This window comes from Leptonychotes weddellii, chromosome 6 (assembly GCF_054177405.1).
Source record: "Leptonychotes weddellii isolate Sample4059 chromosome 6, ASM5417740v2, whole genome shotgun sequence".
In the NCBI taxonomy this organism is placed as follows: domain Eukaryota; kingdom Metazoa; phylum Chordata; class Mammalia; order Carnivora; family Phocidae; genus Leptonychotes; species Leptonychotes weddellii.
In genome coordinates this window covers 134,553,696-134,569,223 of record NC_138374.1, presented here as the reverse complement: position 1 = coordinate 134,569,223, position 15,528 = coordinate 134,553,696, and the positions used below count along the sequence as shown (strand labels likewise).

General features: G+C 62.6%; 2 protein-coding genes across 2 annotated transcripts in view; one reads left to right on the top strand and one right to left on the bottom strand.

Moving 5' to 3' along the window:
• KCNJ9 (potassium inwardly rectifying channel subfamily J member 9) overlaps positions 1-7,452 on the top strand; it is a 9,950-nt gene extending 2,498 nt beyond the window's left edge. Inside the window, exons 2-3 of the mRNA XM_081825343.1 lie at positions 246-1,111; positions 4,001-7,452. Of these exons, the coding sequence (XP_081681469.1) occupies positions 265-1,111; positions 4,001-4,332 (1,179 nt within the window). The 5' untranslated portion in view covers positions 246-264 and the 3' untranslated portion in view covers positions 4,333-7,452. The remainder of the gene's footprint in view (positions 1-245; positions 1,112-4,000) is intronic.
• Positions 7,453-8,114: 662 nt separating this feature from the next.
• On the bottom strand, positions 8,115-15,205 carry IGSF8 (immunoglobulin superfamily member 8). Its single transcript, XM_006743427.3, is given in 8 exon segments — positions 8,115-8,376; positions 8,518-8,648; positions 8,956-9,369; positions 9,588-9,995; positions 10,361-10,822; positions 11,506-11,752; positions 11,754-11,890; positions 14,921-15,205. Coding segments are annotated over 7 exon segments (1,842 nt in total). The 5' UTR covers positions 14,979-15,205; the 3' UTR covers positions 8,115-8,376; positions 8,518-8,532.
• Positions 15,206-15,528: the final 323 nt, after the last annotated feature.

Sequence of the window (15,528 nt, the reverse complement as noted above, 5' to 3'; positions counted from 1 at the left end):
GGAAGGGACGGGAGGGGACGGGAGGGGACGGGAAGGGACGGGAGGGGACGGGAGGGGAGGGGAGGGGGAGGGCAGCGGGCGGCCTCCGCGGCGCCCGCGGCTCGGGGAGTGAGGGAAGCCCCCCCGCCGCCGCGCCCCGGGGTGGGGCTGGGGGGCCGGGGCGGCGGCCGCACGGGGCGCCCCCTGCTGGCAGTGGCGGGTGGGGGCGGGCCGGGGCTGACGCGCCGCGCGCTCCGGTCCCGCAGGCCCCCTGCGGCCGCCGCCATGGCGCGGGCCGGCGCCCCCCGCTCGCCGGGCCCCGAGCCGCCGCGCCGCCGCGGCCGCCAGCGCTACGTGGAGAAGGACGGCCGGTGCAACGTGCAGCAGGGCAACGTGCGCGAGCCGGGCCGCTACCTGACCGACCTGTTCACCACGCTGGCCGACCTGCAGTGGCGCCTCAGCCTGCTCTTCTTCGTGCTCGCCTACGCGCTCACCTGGCTCTTCTTCGGCGCCATCTGGTGGCTGGTGGCCTACGGCCGCGGCGACCTGGAGCACCTGGGCGACGCGGCGTGGACGCCGTGCGTCAACAACCTCAACGGCTTCGTGGCCGCCTTCCTGTTCTCCATCGAGACGGAGACCACCATCGGCTACGGGCACCGCGTCATCACCGACCAGTGCCCCGAGGGCATCGCGCTGCTGCTGCTGCAGGCCATCCTGGGCTCCATGGTGAACGCCTTCATGGTGGGCTGCATGTTCGTCAAGATCTCGCAGCCCAACAAGCGCGCCGCCACGCTCGTCTTCTCGTCGCACGCCGTGGTGTCGCTGCGCGACGGCCGCCTGTGCCTCATGTTCCGCGTGGGCGACCTGCGCTCGTCGCACATCGTGGAGGCTTCCATCCGCGCCAAGCTCATCCGCTCGCGCCAGACGCTCGAGGGCGAGTTCATCCCGCTGCACCAGACCGACCTCAGCGTGGGCTTCGACACGGGCGACGACCGCCTCTTCCTCGTGTCGCCGCTCGTCATCAGCCACGAGATCGACGCCGCCAGCCCCTTCTGGGAGGCGTCGCGCCGCGCCCTGGAGAGGGACGACTTCGAGATCGTCGTCATCCTCGAGGGCATGGTGGAAGCCACGGGTGCGGATGGGGTGGGGTGGGGTGGGGGCGGGGAGCGGGGGCGGGGGGGGTGAGGATGGCGTGGGGAGGGGCGGCGTCCCCCCGGGGGCCGCGAAGTCGGGGTCCCCGGGAGCGGCACCGCCCCGGAGCTCACACGCAGCCACAGCTCGCTGCGTGGCCCACACGGACCCGAAGCGTGGTGCCTCCGAGTTCATCCGGTCCTAGCGAAGGTCACTTCTCGTGATCGTGCTCCTTTTCAGACAGGAGACTGCCCCGAGGAGAGGTTAAGACAGCTGTCCATGGTCGCCGGCGAAATAGGTGGATAAGGCAGGGGCAGTCCGGCTGCGGGGTTTGGTGTTCCGGGGCTGGAAGAAGGGGTAGGTTCGCGGGTTTTCCATTGCTGAGAGGTCCAGGCCCCTGAACTTGGTGGTGAGGGTCTTCCATGGCTCAAATTATTCCTAGCCTGGACCTTGGGAACAGGTTGACAGCCGGTCTTTCTTCCGCCGCAGTTTCCCCACCCATCAAAGGACTCTCAACTTCCACTGACAAAGGAAATGGACGGTCTTAGCATTTCTGGCCCCGTTTCCAGAAGGAGCTGTCAACACCCCTGCGATGTCAGTAACTCAGGCCTACACAGTGAAGGGTCTGGGAGCAGGTGGGAAGAGGCCAAGGCAAGGGCACAGATGCGGTGCTCTGACACTTGAGATCTGGAAGCGGGAGGAGGGTAAGAAAACCGCAGTGGGTGATCACAGGGCCATGAGCTGTGGCCTGCGCTGTGGCCTCTGCTGGCTTCCCAGGCCAGTGCCCTCAAATGCCTTTCCTGGCCCTTCCTGCCGAGCCTCTCTTTCACCACCCTCTGCCCCAGTGCTCCCCATTGCTTCTTTACCACCACCCCCCCCCCCCCCGCCGGCTCCTTCTAGTTTCTGCTCTTTCCCCTAGTCACCTGGTCACCTGGGCCCTTTCCTTGCTGTCTAGCCAGCTGTCACTCTCCTGCCGGGCCCCAAGGCAGCTGCTGTCCTTGCGGAGAGGTCCCTGCCCAGCCCGCTTCTCCTGATACCCCCAGCACCTCCCTCTGTTCCTCACAGACCTCCCTCCCCAGTGTCCCTTCCTCCTCTTCTGCCCTTCCCCCACTGGACACTTCCTATTCCAGCCTTCACCAGAGGAACAACAACACCCATGTCCCCAAGATGTGTCAGGGCAGGGCTTGCAATGCTGAGAGCCAGTCTCTGGTTAGCTAATGTTCAGTCTTCATTCTCCCTTGTTCTGAGGTGGACATGGGCTGGGGGAGAGACCCGGGGGTAGAAGGAGGATCGCTTGCCCTGGTGGGTGTGCCCACCCAACAGGGACGACAGGACACAGCCCCAGGGTGCAGACGACTGGGGAGGGTGGTGTGGAGGAGATAGGGATGGGAGCTCATCTGACTTTTCTAGAGGGACAAAGTTGGAAAGGATGGCAATATTTTGGGTGAGAGAGTCAGGATTCAAAATGCTTTTGAAAAGCAAGGATAATGAGCCAAAACCCAACAAGATGACATTTAAAAGGAATAAATATAAAATTCTACATTTAGGCCTTAAAAAAATCACTTATGTAAGCACCGCATTGAAAGGCTCTGGTGAAAAAAAGAACTGGGGGTTTTAGTTGGCCACAGGCTTGATGTTGCAGCGCTGTGATACAGCTTCCAAAAATGTTTACGTAACGTAATCTTGGGCCCTATTAGCTAAAGCCTCATGGCCAGAAGAGGAGGTGGTGAGCCCTCTCCTGTGCATGGATCAGGCCACAGCTGGAGATTTATCATTTTATTTATCATATATATATATATTTTAATCATACTGAAAGTGCTGAAAAGGTCCTCCTTGGCCATTCAGGTTTGCAATCGAGAAAGTAAAATTTCTGGAAGCCAGGTCACATAAGGAATGGTAGAGGGAGCCAGGGATGTTCAGCCTGAAGAAGAGAAGACGTGATGGGCCCTGAGGTTCCTGAATGGGTGTCAAATGGCACTGAGGAGGAGCAAAAGCAAGGGGTGGAAATCCTGGGGAGGCAGATTTTCGCTCTTTTTTTTTTTTTTTTTTAAGATTTTATTTATTTGTCATAGAGAGAGAGAGAGCACATAAGCAGGGAGAGAGGCAGGCAGAGGAAGAAGCAGGCTCCTTGGGGCACCTGGGTGGCTCAGTCATTAAGCGTCTGCCTTCGGCTCAGGTCATGATCCCAGGGTCCTGGGATGGAGCCCCGCATCGGGCTCCCTGCTCCTCGGGAAGCCTGCTTCTCCCTCTCCCACCCCCTCTGCTTGTGTTCCCTCTCTCGCTATGCCTCTCTCTGTCAAATAAATAAATAAAATCTTTAAAAAAAAAAAAAGAAGAAGAAGAAGCAGGCTCCTTGCCGAGCAGGGAGCCCAATGGGGGACTCAATCCCAGGACCCTGGGATCATGACCTGAGCCGAAGGCAGACGCTTAACCGACTGAGCCAGGCAGGTGTCCCCAGATTTTAGCTCTTATTTAAGAACAACCGATTAGAGGTGTCACACTTGTGAGGTGGTGAGCTCTCCATCCTGGGTGGTGATAAGTACCAGCACAATGCCCATTAGTGGGATGCTCCAATGGGAAGCCCTGTGTGGAAAGGGAAGTTGGACTAGATGATCCCTAAGGTCAGTTTCACGGTTAAGCTTCTCTGATGGGCAGAGGAGGGGAGAGATGGGCTGGAGGTTGACAGAGTTGGGACGAATGCAGAAGAGAGGGAGCTGGGCAGGTATAGGAAGGAGTTGAGAAGGGGGAGAAGACGGGCTGGATCAAGGGGGGGTGGGGGACCCTTGGGGAAGGAGAGAGGGAGGGGTGTGGGAATAGGGTTGTGGAGTGAGAGCCAGGAGAGGGAAGCCTGGGGCTGGGATCCCCCCCTGACCCGTGCCCCTCCCCCCAGGAATGACATGCCAAGCTCGGAGCTCCTACCTGGTGGATGAGGTGCTGTGGGGCCACCGCTTCACATCAGTGCTCACCCTGGAGGATGGCTTCTATGAGGTGGACTATGCCAGCTTTCACCAGACCTTTGAGGTGCCCACACCCTCGTGCAGCGCCCGGGAGCTGGCCGAAGCCGCTGCCCGCCTTGACGCCCATCTTTACTGGTCCATCCCCAGCCGGCTGGATGAGAAGGTGGAGGAGGAGGGGGCCGGGGAGGGGGCAGGGGGAGAGGCTGGTGCTGACAAGGAGCAGAATGGCTGCCTGCCGCCCCCAGAGAGCGAGTCCAAGGTGTGACCCGTTTCCTCCAGACCCCTGTGGCAGGGCCAGACACCGGTACCTGGGAGCTGCATGTCAGAGGTGGAGAAGGAGGCAGGCAAGAGCCCTGGGAATGTGCTGAAGCTGGAGCACCCCCTCAGATTCTCAAGCCTAGAATCCAGTGGAAGGGAGGGGTCCGATTTCAGGGAGCGTGGGGACAGGTGAACATACCAGCCTGTGTTTGACCTTCACATCTGTTCAGGGGTGGATGGATGGACAGAAGGATGGACTGCTGTGGGCCGGATGGGGAGGTGGTAGCAGACAGAGGGACGCTGGGGGCTAGGTAAACGGACAGACAGAGGTGGTGCACTCGGGACTGCTGCTAACCCATACAGCATCTTTGTGCAAATTCTAAAAAGGCATCCTTTACCTCCAGGCTGATGCCACCCCAAACCAGAGTGCACGGCTTGGGGAGCAGTGTGGGCTGGACTTTAGTCCCCACTCATCTCCTCAGCCAGCCTCCCCGTGTATGGCATACCTGTCTCAGTGGACACAGTGGCCCGAGCTGACCCAGAGGAGAGAAGGCTGGATGGATAGGTGGGCCGAGACGAGGGTGCCCTCCCTGCTCCACCCCTACCACGGTGACGGAAGAGCAGGAGGATGGAAGCCTGCAGGGGTGGCCCAGCAGGGTGTGAATGACCTTGCCCCCCTGAGTGCAGGAAAACAGGCGGTGGGGCCCCAGAGCGGGGCCTGGGAAAGGAGAACCAGGGATGGCTATTTTCTGAGAGTGGAATGAGACCTCATAAAGAGCACTGCAGAGGCAGGAGGGGGAGAGGGACATTCTGAGGAGGAAGACGGGCCAGGGGAGAGACCCAGAAAGTGAGTTCACTAGAGCTGGGAGACAGGGGCCCTCCGGAAAGCAGAATTTGTCCTGGGGCACGGTGAGAGGGCCTTCCCAGCATTCACTGGATGCACACCCAGTACAGAACACTGACCCCACATAGGTGGGGTGGGCATTCAGAGGCCCCCGTCCCTATCCTCAGAATGCAGTGCACCTGGGAAAACAGAGAAATAAGCCCCTGTGGCAACTGAACAAGATATGGTTCAGACTGAACCTGAGCCATCTCTCGGAGCAGAGGGCAGGAGGGTTTGGCGATCAGAAATCTAGGGAGTAAGGCACAGAGAATGAGTAAGCCAGCAGTTATCAAACTGGTGTGTGCGTCAGAGTCACCTGGATGGCTTGCGAAAGCAGACTGCTGGGCCCCACTCTCAGAGTTTCTGACTCAGTAGGTCTGGGGTAGAGATCAAAAATTTGCATTTCTAGCAAGTTCTCAGGTCATGCTGAGAATGGGGGCCACACTTTAAGAACCACCGCTCTACACAAAGACTTGGGAGTCGTATCAGAAGTAGCTGAGGGGGAACGGAGGAAAAGCTGAGGAGCAGCTGAGAAGCTGAGGAGTAGCTGAGGGGGAGCTGAGGGGTAGATGAGGAGAAGCTGAGGGGGAGTTGAGGAATAGCTTAGGAGTTGCTGAGGAGAAGCTGAGGGGTAGATGAGGAATAGCTGAGAAGCTGAGGAGTTGCTGAGGAGAAGCTGAGGAATAGCTCAGGGGAAGATGAAGAGAAGCTGATGGTAGCTAAGGAATAGCTGAAACGCCGAAGCTGAGGAGTAACTGAGGGGGAGCTGAGGAGAAGCTGAGGGTAGCTAAGGAATAGCTGAGAAGCTGAAGGGGAGCTGAGGAGGAGCTGAGGGGGAGCTGAGAGGGAACTGAGGAGGAGCTGAAGAGAAGCTGAGGAATAGCTCAGGGTAGATGAGGAGAAGCTGAGGGTAGCTAAGGAATAGCTGAGAAGCTGAAGGGAAGCTGAGGAGGAGCTGAGGGGGAGCTGAAGAGAAGCTGAGCGGGAAGGAGGAGGAGCTGAGGAGGAGCTAAGGGGGAACTGAGAAACTGAGGAGGAACAGGAGTAGCTGAGGGGAAAGCTGAGGAACAGCTGGGGGTGGGGGAGCTGAGGAGAAGCAGAGGATTGTTGGGGGAGGAGACTGAACTATAAAGGGTGGACTATCATGAGTGGGAAAGGGGACCCTGAAACCCAGGCTGATGAGTTTAACTCTGGGCCTGAGAACTCACCCATCAGGGGAAATAGTGCAGTGATAAGTTGGAGGTGGTGTCTGGGGAAGATGAATAGGCAAGATAGGGAAACCGAAGCAGTCAGGAGTCCTCGAGGGGGCTCCTGGGCAGGGGTTGGGGGCTGGAGCAGGAAGGGCATCAGCGGCCCAAGATTGAATCCCTTGTGGGACTTAAGAGGCAGGACTGAATATGGGTGACACGCGAGGGAGGAGCAAGGCGGCCAAACATCTGGCTGCATCTGTGGCCTGTTGTCTGCCCAGCCGGGCCAGCAGGCCCTGCAGACACTATTCCCGTCCTACCTTCGCCCCCTTCCTGGTCATCGGAATCACCAGGGGCAGCCCCCCAGGATGGTGAGGGGAGAGCAATGACAGGTTGGGAGAGGACTGAGGCCAGCCTCAGGCCTCCTGGGAGGAAAGTGTTTGTCCAGGCAAGCGCGTATTCCCACAGCACTGGCCCAGCAGTGACCTCCACTTCTTGGTCCCGGCCACAGCCTGCTCCTGTCCTTTAAGAAAAGACTGAGCCCCTCGGGGGGACGCAGCCCTGTCTGCTCCATTCCGGGCTGGGAAGCCACGGTCCTGTGGGTCCCTGGGCCTCCTGAAAGCAGGAAAGGGGGTCAGAGGGAGCTGCCAGCATGGGTCCCCCCAGAGAAACATCTTTGCCTCATGTCACAGGGCTACCTGGGTCACCATCAGTCAAAGATGAGGTCACTGAACCCCGGCATCGGCTGTTCCCTCAAGAACAAATAGTGTGGGGCAGGGTCATTAGGCTTAATTCAGTGAAACAGGTGAGTCTGGACAGGAGGGGTGGCTCTTTGTATCCATGCCACTCACTTACCGCTCAGGGCACCACTGGGTACAGTGCAAGGAGTCGGGAGCCCCGGAGTGTGCTCCTGACACTGTCACTAATTAGCTCTATGACTCTGGGCGAGGTACACCACTGCTCTGGGCCTCAGTTTCCCCTTCTGTAAAAAGAACACTTAGCACACTAGTAATGCTCAATAAATGTTTAAATAACTGAATTAAAAGAGGTCAACTGGGTGCCCCTTAAGGTGCAGAGCAACTAAGAATTCTCAGATCAGAGAATCTTGAAGCAAAGACAAATTCAGGGGACCCCTGGGGCACTGGAGGGGAGGGGAGCCAAGACCTGGGGGGGGCGCACGCCGGCTGCGGGGGTGGGGACACCTAGGCAGGGGTTCTGTGGACACACAGGCCCTCCCCGACTGCTGTCCTCGCCGCCACCCCGGGGGCCGTGCTCTGGGGCTTCTTTTCCCCGGCTGTCAGACAGAATAATGAAGATCAGGAGGAAAAAGGCTGAGGCCCCAGGGCCTGGGACGCGTCAGGTCCAAGAGGAGGAGGACCAAGAATGAGAAGGCAGAGTGGTGTGGGCAACTAGAAAAGGCCTCACCCAGAGGCCCCTGCCCTGGCTGGGAGAGGGGGCCGGGCTCAGTGAACTCACCCCCTCTCTGTGCTCCCCTCCCCGAGTAGAAGTCCCAACAGGGATTGGCAAGGCACCGACAGCTCGGGCAGCAGATGGGGCCCAGGTGTCCCCTCCTGGGTGGGTGGCACGGCCCACAGAGGCCAGATGGTGTTTGTGGTGGGAAGGGAGGCCTGGGTCATGCAGAAGAGGTTGTCAAGCCCCCAAGAGCCGCCCTGCCACACACCTCAGCCCCAGGGCAGGGAAGACACGGCTAGCCCTGGATTTTATAAAACAAGTTTATTCACATTTTAGAAAAACTAATTCTAGGACAGGGAATGGCCTCCCTATGGGCTGGGCATGAGATCAAGAACAGAAGGCCAGAGGGAGGAGTCAGGAAGGAAGGAGTGGGGGGTGGGGGCCATGTCCCCCACCCCGGGTGGGGGAGGTCAAATAAATTAAAGGAAGGGGAACAGAGGGAGCGGGCAGCCAGGCAACCAGAGGCAGTCTTGGAGCTGGGCTGGCAGACAGTCGACACCTGCAAGAACTGGAGAGACAGTGTGGGTGCGCTGAGGACAGAGCCCCGACGTCTGCTCCTTCCCCGGCTGGGGTGGGGAGGGGCAGCTCACCTCAGGACGCCCGGCGGGGGTGGGGGGGAGAAGACGAGGTTGGGGCTCTTCTCTCTCACCTGCGCAGCGAGGGATCACCGTTTTCGCAGCCTCTTCATGAAGCAGCAGGTGATGGTGCCAAGGACGGTGGCGCCGGTGACTAGGGCGACCCCAGCACCCACCAGCAGGGGCACAAACAGGGTGTCCAGGGCTGGGTGAGAGTGGACGGCTCTGTTCAGCCTGGGGGCCTCCGCCCTGCGCCTCCTGCCACGCCTGTTCCCCGCGCCTTCTCTGCTGGGTTGTGGGCCCCACGTCCATTCACAGACAGCCCTCCCCTGCCCCTCGGCCCTGACTCCGGTCAGCAGGGATGCTGGGGCCCGAAAGGGCCGAAAGCGGGCGTCCGAGACTCTTGGTATGGCGTGATGTGGAGGAGAAGGGGGGACAGGAGCAGGAGAAGCACGTGGAAAGGGCAGAAGAAGGGCCCGGGCTGAACGGGGGGGTGTGGAGGGGTCACTCACCGTGCGTGTAGGGGTACACCGTGACGGGCCCCGAGCGGGCACTGCCCGCCTGGTACCAGCTGTGGTCGGCGTGCTGCACCCAGGCGCTGGGGGCGCAGTGGTACACGCCTTCGTCCTCGGGCCCCAAGTCGTGCAGCCGCAGCCGATGGCTTTGGGGCCCCACCAGCTCCACACTGACAGGGCCTCCTCCAGGCCGGACCCCCAGCTCCGCCACACCGTCCTGGCCCACGCCGCCCACCAGCTGGGCAGGGCCAGAGCTCAGCTCCCCGTCCTCGGGCCGCTCCACCCACCAGCTGGCGGCCAGCCGCAGCCCTGGGGGGCCGCCCCGCACCGAGATGTTGCAGAGCAGGGAGGCCGTCTCCCCACGGTACACGGTGCCTCCCGCCAGCCACGCCACGGCCTCCAGCACCACGCCTGTGGAACAAGGACGTGGGGCCAGGGGGGCACGGGGTTAGGACCGCTGGCCAAGCAGCACCCCAGGGAGCTCAAGGGGCTCCCAGAATCCCGAAGAAGAGGAGCGGGAGAGAAGGGCGTGGTGGCAGCGGATGCGGAGGGAGAGCAGCCCAGAAGCAGAAGGAAAAGGTTCCGCAAGCCCCGACCCCGGGAGAGGCCCCAGCCACCGCCCCCCTCACCTTCCTCCCGCACGTGCACGGGGAGCGGCCGGGAGCGGGCGCTGGCTGCTTCTCGAAGCCGAGCCCCAGACCCTCGGACGTAGGCCTTGGCAAGGCAGCGGTAGGTGCCCGCATCACCGGGCCTGGCAGCCCCCAGCCGGAGGCGGTAGGTTCTGGACGCCACCTTCTCCATGGCAATGTGCCGGCCCTCGTAGCCAGGGCCCAGGCTGCCCACACCCTCCGTGTCCAGCTGGGCTACCAGGCGGCCAGGCCCCGGCGCCCCCGCGGGGGCCATCTCCCAGCCCACGGAGTAGGCGGCGTGGCGACCTGGCGGGGGCAGGGCCCCCGACACGTTGCACAGCAGTTCCAAGGGTTCCCCCGGGCCGATGCGACGCTCCCCAGGCCCCACTGCCACTGCCAGCTGGCTGGCTGAAACACAGGACAGGGAAGGGGTGTCGCGGAGGCGGGAGGGGGCACAGAGCATGACTGCCGCGCTGCAGTTCCTCCCCCCAGCCCCCAGCAGCACCGCGAGGCGGCCCTCTGCCCCTCACGGGGCACGACCCTCCCCAGCACCCAGGGCCTCTCAGCTCTCAGCCATGGCCCTCCGCTCTCCACACCCAGCTTCTGAGCAGGGAGAACCCGCCAGGGGAGGGAAAGGACGCTAACAGGACCGGCTCCCTCGGGAAGATGGGCTCCCTGAAGTCAGGCGGTGACCATCGGTGCCCCCCTCGGCCACAGCCCCCCCCCGAAATACCAGGGCTCCCAGCTCCCACCGTGGGGTGTGTGGCACTCACACAGCGTCTGCACGTCCACGTGGGCCAGGACTGCTCTCTTCTCCGCGATCTGGGCCCAGCTGCCATCGGGATCCTGAATCCACTCAGCCGCCGTGCAGTGGTAGGTGCCCGCGTCCTCCGCCTGGGCTCCCCCCACCACCATGCGGTACCGCTCAGCCCCCTCCTTGCTCAGCCGCAGCTCCCCTGCAGCCAGCCGCTCGGCATAGGGAGCCCCGGCCTCCACGGCCAAGTCCGGCCGGAGCCCCACCACTTCCTGCAGAGTGGCTCGCCCCACTGGCGCCTCGGGCACCGCTCTCCCGAAGGACACCGCCAGGTGTGTGTGTTCCTGCGTGCTGGTCCGCGCCACGCAGCCCAGGGCCAGCTCCTGCCCCTCGTGCACTGTCAGCCGGGGGGGCGACGTCGGGGCCTGGCGGCCTCGGGGCCCCGGGGGGGTAGCAGACACCTGCAGCGCATCTGGAAGAACTGCACAGAACAGCTGCAGTGAGGGAGGGCTGCGAGCTGGTGGCCCTCGTCACCCCTCCCTGTGCACAAGCTGTTTCCCTAAATGGACCGCGGTTAGCTCCTACCGGGCAGAGTTCATCTTGTGTTATCTCTTCTGTGACCCAGCGGTGCCGAGCACACACCAGGCGCTCAGTAAATGCTTGCAGAAGTTCACAGCCCAGCCCATCGCCTACTCACCCGTATGTTTGGAACTAACCCCTGTCAGGACCACAGAAAAGTGGCTCTGTCTGCCTTCTCAGAAGACAAAGAAACAAAAGAGAGCAAGAATGTCACATGGTCTCACGCCTCCTACCCTACCTCTGCTTCGTCCCCCGCCACCCCCAGTTCTGCATCCCGGAGTCTCTAGGAGCGGAGGCCCTTCACCCTAGCGGGCTCCCCCCAGCAGCGAATGCAGGGGACCGGCTCCCCCCTTCCCAGGAGGTAGCCCCACAGAAGAGGAAGGCCGATGGGCTGGAATGGAGAGATCTTGGTTAGAGTCCCGGACTGGCCCCTAACTTGTTGGGTGATTTTGTGCGAGCCACACAACCTCTCTGGGCCTCAGCTTCCTCAGCCACAAAACCGGAGGGGCGGTTAGGCAGGTCCCTCCAGGCCCTGACTTTGGGCCTTTCGGGCGCACGGGCCTGCGCCCACCCCAGGGCCAGTACCTCTGAGCTCCACCTTGCCGCTGTAGCTGCCCAGGTAACGGGCATCAGTGGAGGGCGTATAGCACTCATAAATGCCCGCATCCTGGGCCTGCAGGCGGGCAATCTTGAGCACCACGGCATCCCCCTGCAGACGCTGCACCTGCACCTCGCCAGCTGCCACGCGGGGCCCGAAGACGGCATAAGAGAACCCGGTGTCCCTGGTACTGACAATGCCCAGCGCAGCCTCGGGGGCCTCAGGCCTCAGGCCTGTAGAAGAACCACTCGAAGTTCTGCTGGGCAGGGCCCTCGTAGCTGCTCACATTGCAGGAGATGGAGATGGCCGTGCCAGCCACGCGGTACAGGGGCCCCTGGGGGACCAGCACCTCCCGGGCAAAGCACTGGACTCCTGTAGGGGAGGACAGGAGAAGTTGGAGTTGCCTGGGTCCCCACTGTATCCCCCGCTCCCAGCACCATTCTGGCTGCCTGCCCGATAAAGGAGAGCAAACCTGGGGAAGGTGGGGACCCAGCCGGGGCCCTGCCCTGGGGACAGGGAAAGGATGCTGCTGGGAGGTAAGACACCTGGATCCCGAGTGGGTTATAGACCCGGCTTTGCCTCAGAACCCAGAAACATCCCATTTCTGGCAGGCCAGGAGTAAGGCACCTACTGGCAGAAAGAGGCCCATCTGCTCTGCCTCCTTGATTTCAGCTGTACCTTGATTGCCTCCCACATCTCCCCCCTCCCAGCCGTTCTGGGCCTGGTCAGTGGGGCCTTCCAGCTAAGGGATTCTGAGGCCACGTGGCCCTCTCCTTTGTTTGAGGGGAGTTGGCAAACTCTTGCACAGAAGGGCTGGTCGGCTCAGCTGTGTCACCTGGACCAGGGGACTCCAGACAAAAGAGCCAGTGGCCCGAGCAGGACAGGGCACAGACCCAGCCAGTTCTCACCACACAATGCCCTCCCCCCTCCAGCTGTGCCATGAGCTCACTGCTGCTCCCACCCCACGGGGCTGCAGAGGCAGCTGAGCCTTATGGGGCAAGAACCAGCCTCTGCCCTGGCCTCTGGGGGCAGAAGGTCCCCACCCCTCCCCCCAGGGCCTGCCAATCTTCCTGGCTGGCCCAGCTGATGCACAGTGCCCCCGTCCCAACTCCCTAACAAAAGCCTTCATTTGCATATGGTGTGCGTTCACTTACATAAGGTTCCCTCTCTGTTAAGAGGTGCAAACCCCAGCTGTCCCTTCCCATCTTTCTCTCCTCAGAGAAGCCAAAATTCTCTTCTTCATCCTGCCCCAGCAGATACTCCTGAGTCCCTCGGAGGGCCCTGCTTCTTCCTTCTCTCCTTCCACCCTTCCATAGCCCCACTGGATAAGATCCCAGAACTCCAGGCCATAGGAAGGAGGGCTGGGTCAGCCCCCTGCCTCCATTTTACAGATGAGAGGTGTAAGGCAAGAGAAGTATAATGTCTTGACCAAGATCCTACTATCCTTAGATGGCTTCCGCAGGCCCCCCGCGGAGGGACAAAGCCAGGGAGGAAGATGGGAAACTCCCAGGGGAGGCCGGAGGGGACTGACCTCACCAACCAGAATGTCTGTCACTCCCAGGGGCATACCCAGGGCCTTTCTGCAGAGGCTGGAGGAAAACACGAAGTCTGTGGTCAAACTCTGTCCTCCAGCCCCTCCAGACATGCTTCCCTTGACCTTCCCACCTGAGCTGGGCTCTCAGCCCCTTCTTCCTGTAGCTGAGTCCAGGGAGGAGGGAGGCACCTGTGGTCGCTTGGTTAAAGCACATGCTGGGCCTCAGGAGGTTGGGTCCCAGCCACATCCTCACGCCCAGCTGCACTGACACATCTCTTCCTCTCCCAAGACAGTCTCCACTCTGACAGCAAGTGAGTGTGTGACTCAGGAGGGCCCTGCCCCAGGGCATTTCATAATCTAGGCGATGGTGGAGACGGATGAGCTGACACCTTTGGGCCTCCGAGCAGACTCTGCCCAGAAGGGCCCCCTCCCACCTTCCTGGCTCCAGAGCTGCTGATGCTTGGGGATCCCCATGGGAAAGTCGGCCAGCCAGGCCGCCCCAGGAAACCAGCTGCCAGGCAGCTCTCTCCCCAGCCAGAGAGGGGAGGTGGGGCAGAGACCTGCTTTGGAGTCAGACGGATCTGGGTTCAAATCCAAGCCCCAACGCTCACGAGATGGGCGCTCTGGAGCAAATCACCTCACCTTCCTCCTCTTCAGAATGAACCTAAGCGCCTGCACGCAGTGGGCACTCGGATCTCCGCGGGCTCTTCCGTGTCTGCGCACCACACTCTCCCACCTCCCCTGGGCTCTTCCACTCCACACTGCCCACTGGGGACAACCGGCTACCTGCTAGGCAACCGGGCCCCACAGCAACTTCCTCCTGCCTCCCACCCAGGGCCCCGAGGAGAGGCCTCGTTCTAGTTCCCCAGGGCCCAGGGACCTATGGAGCCGGGGGGAGGCTCTGCTTGGCGCTGCCCTGGAGCTCTGGTCTAGAAACAGGCCGCTGGGGCGACGTCAGCCTGTGCCTTGACGATGGCAGCTCCGAATCCGGGTGGCAAGGCCACCCCCACTCTGCACTCTTATTGCGAGGGCTTCAGTCTCCCAAACATCTGTACAGGCAGCCTGCTGTCTCGAAGCCATACTCCTCCCCGGACCAGCCCCGAAGGAACCCTCCAGTTCAGACCAGAAGCAGCTGCGCTGCCAGGTGCTCTCTCACGCATCCATGCAGCGGTGGTCAGAACACCTCACCAGGAACACCCACCCCCACAGACCCAAGGTGCTTGGAGATCCCAGCATCAGTCTCCATGGCGCTTGGTTTCTCCAGAGGCAGGGAGCGGGGAATAAGGGGGTGTGACGAGCACTAAGAGGCTACAGAGCCCAGTGCGACCTGAGAGAGGGAAAGTGGGCAAAGGGAGACCCGGCCCAGGGTGGAGATGGGGGTGACAGGGGGAACTGCCCCAAACCTCAGATGATGAGGTCTGGGGGGAGGGGAACCATCTGGGGAGGCTGAACTTCAAAGATCACGGGCAGAACCGGCCCCTGGGCCTCCAGCCAACTCCGGGCAATTATGAAGACGGGCCAGCGCTGCCCACGCAGGGCGGGCACCCAGCGCTGGGCCTCAAGCTCAGTGTGAGGCAAAGGGAGTCGCAGCATTTGGGCGCAGCGACCCCAGGACCTGAGTATGCTGGCTGAGAAGTGGGGCTGGCCCGGCGGCCTGGAGGTGGCACCTCGGTGGGTCCTCACTGGGCCCCAGCCGGGGGCAGCCACTCAGGCCGCTGGGCGCTGAGCCCGGGGAGGGAGGCTCGAGGCGCCCCTGACGGAGTAGCGGGTGCCAGGGGCTCCGAAACGCTGGGGAGGGGGGCCGGGCTGGGCGCCAGGTGGCAGGCACCTGCCGGCGGGGTGGGGGGCCGTGGCGGGGGCGGGCTTACCCAGCATTAGCAGCAGCAGCGGCGGCGGCAGCCGCGGCAAGGGACCGAGGGGGCCCATCCTGCGCGGCCGGCTTTGGGGAGGCTCCGGGGGTCGGCGCGGGCTCTGGGTGGACGAGGACTGCGAGGGCGCATGCCCGGGAAGGGGGCACGAAGCGGAGCAGCGAGGCGTGGGTGCACGGAGCCGAGGCGAGCGGCGCGGGAGCTTCCAAGTCCCCCCTTCCCCCTTCTCTTCCTACCGCTTTCCCTCTTTCCGCGGCGACTCGGGAGACCGTTCGCGCCCCGCCCCAAGCCCCGCCCCGGCCCCGCCTGACCCTGGCCTCGCCCCTGGCGCCCCGGCTCCGCCCCGCCCCGCCCCGCCCCGATCTCGGTCCCCGCCCCGCCCCAACCCCCCCAACCCCCGGACGCCGGACCCACAGCGACCTCTGTTCTGTCTCCGCCCCGCTCCCCGACCCCGGACCCGCTCAGACCCCGGGCCCCGGGCCCCGGGCCCCGGATCCCGGATCCGATCTGACTCCGGCCCCGGGCCCCGACCCGCTCCGACCCCGGACCTGCCCCGACTCCAGACCCCGGCCCTGCTCCGCCCACCTCGGTCCGGGCTCCGCCCCACC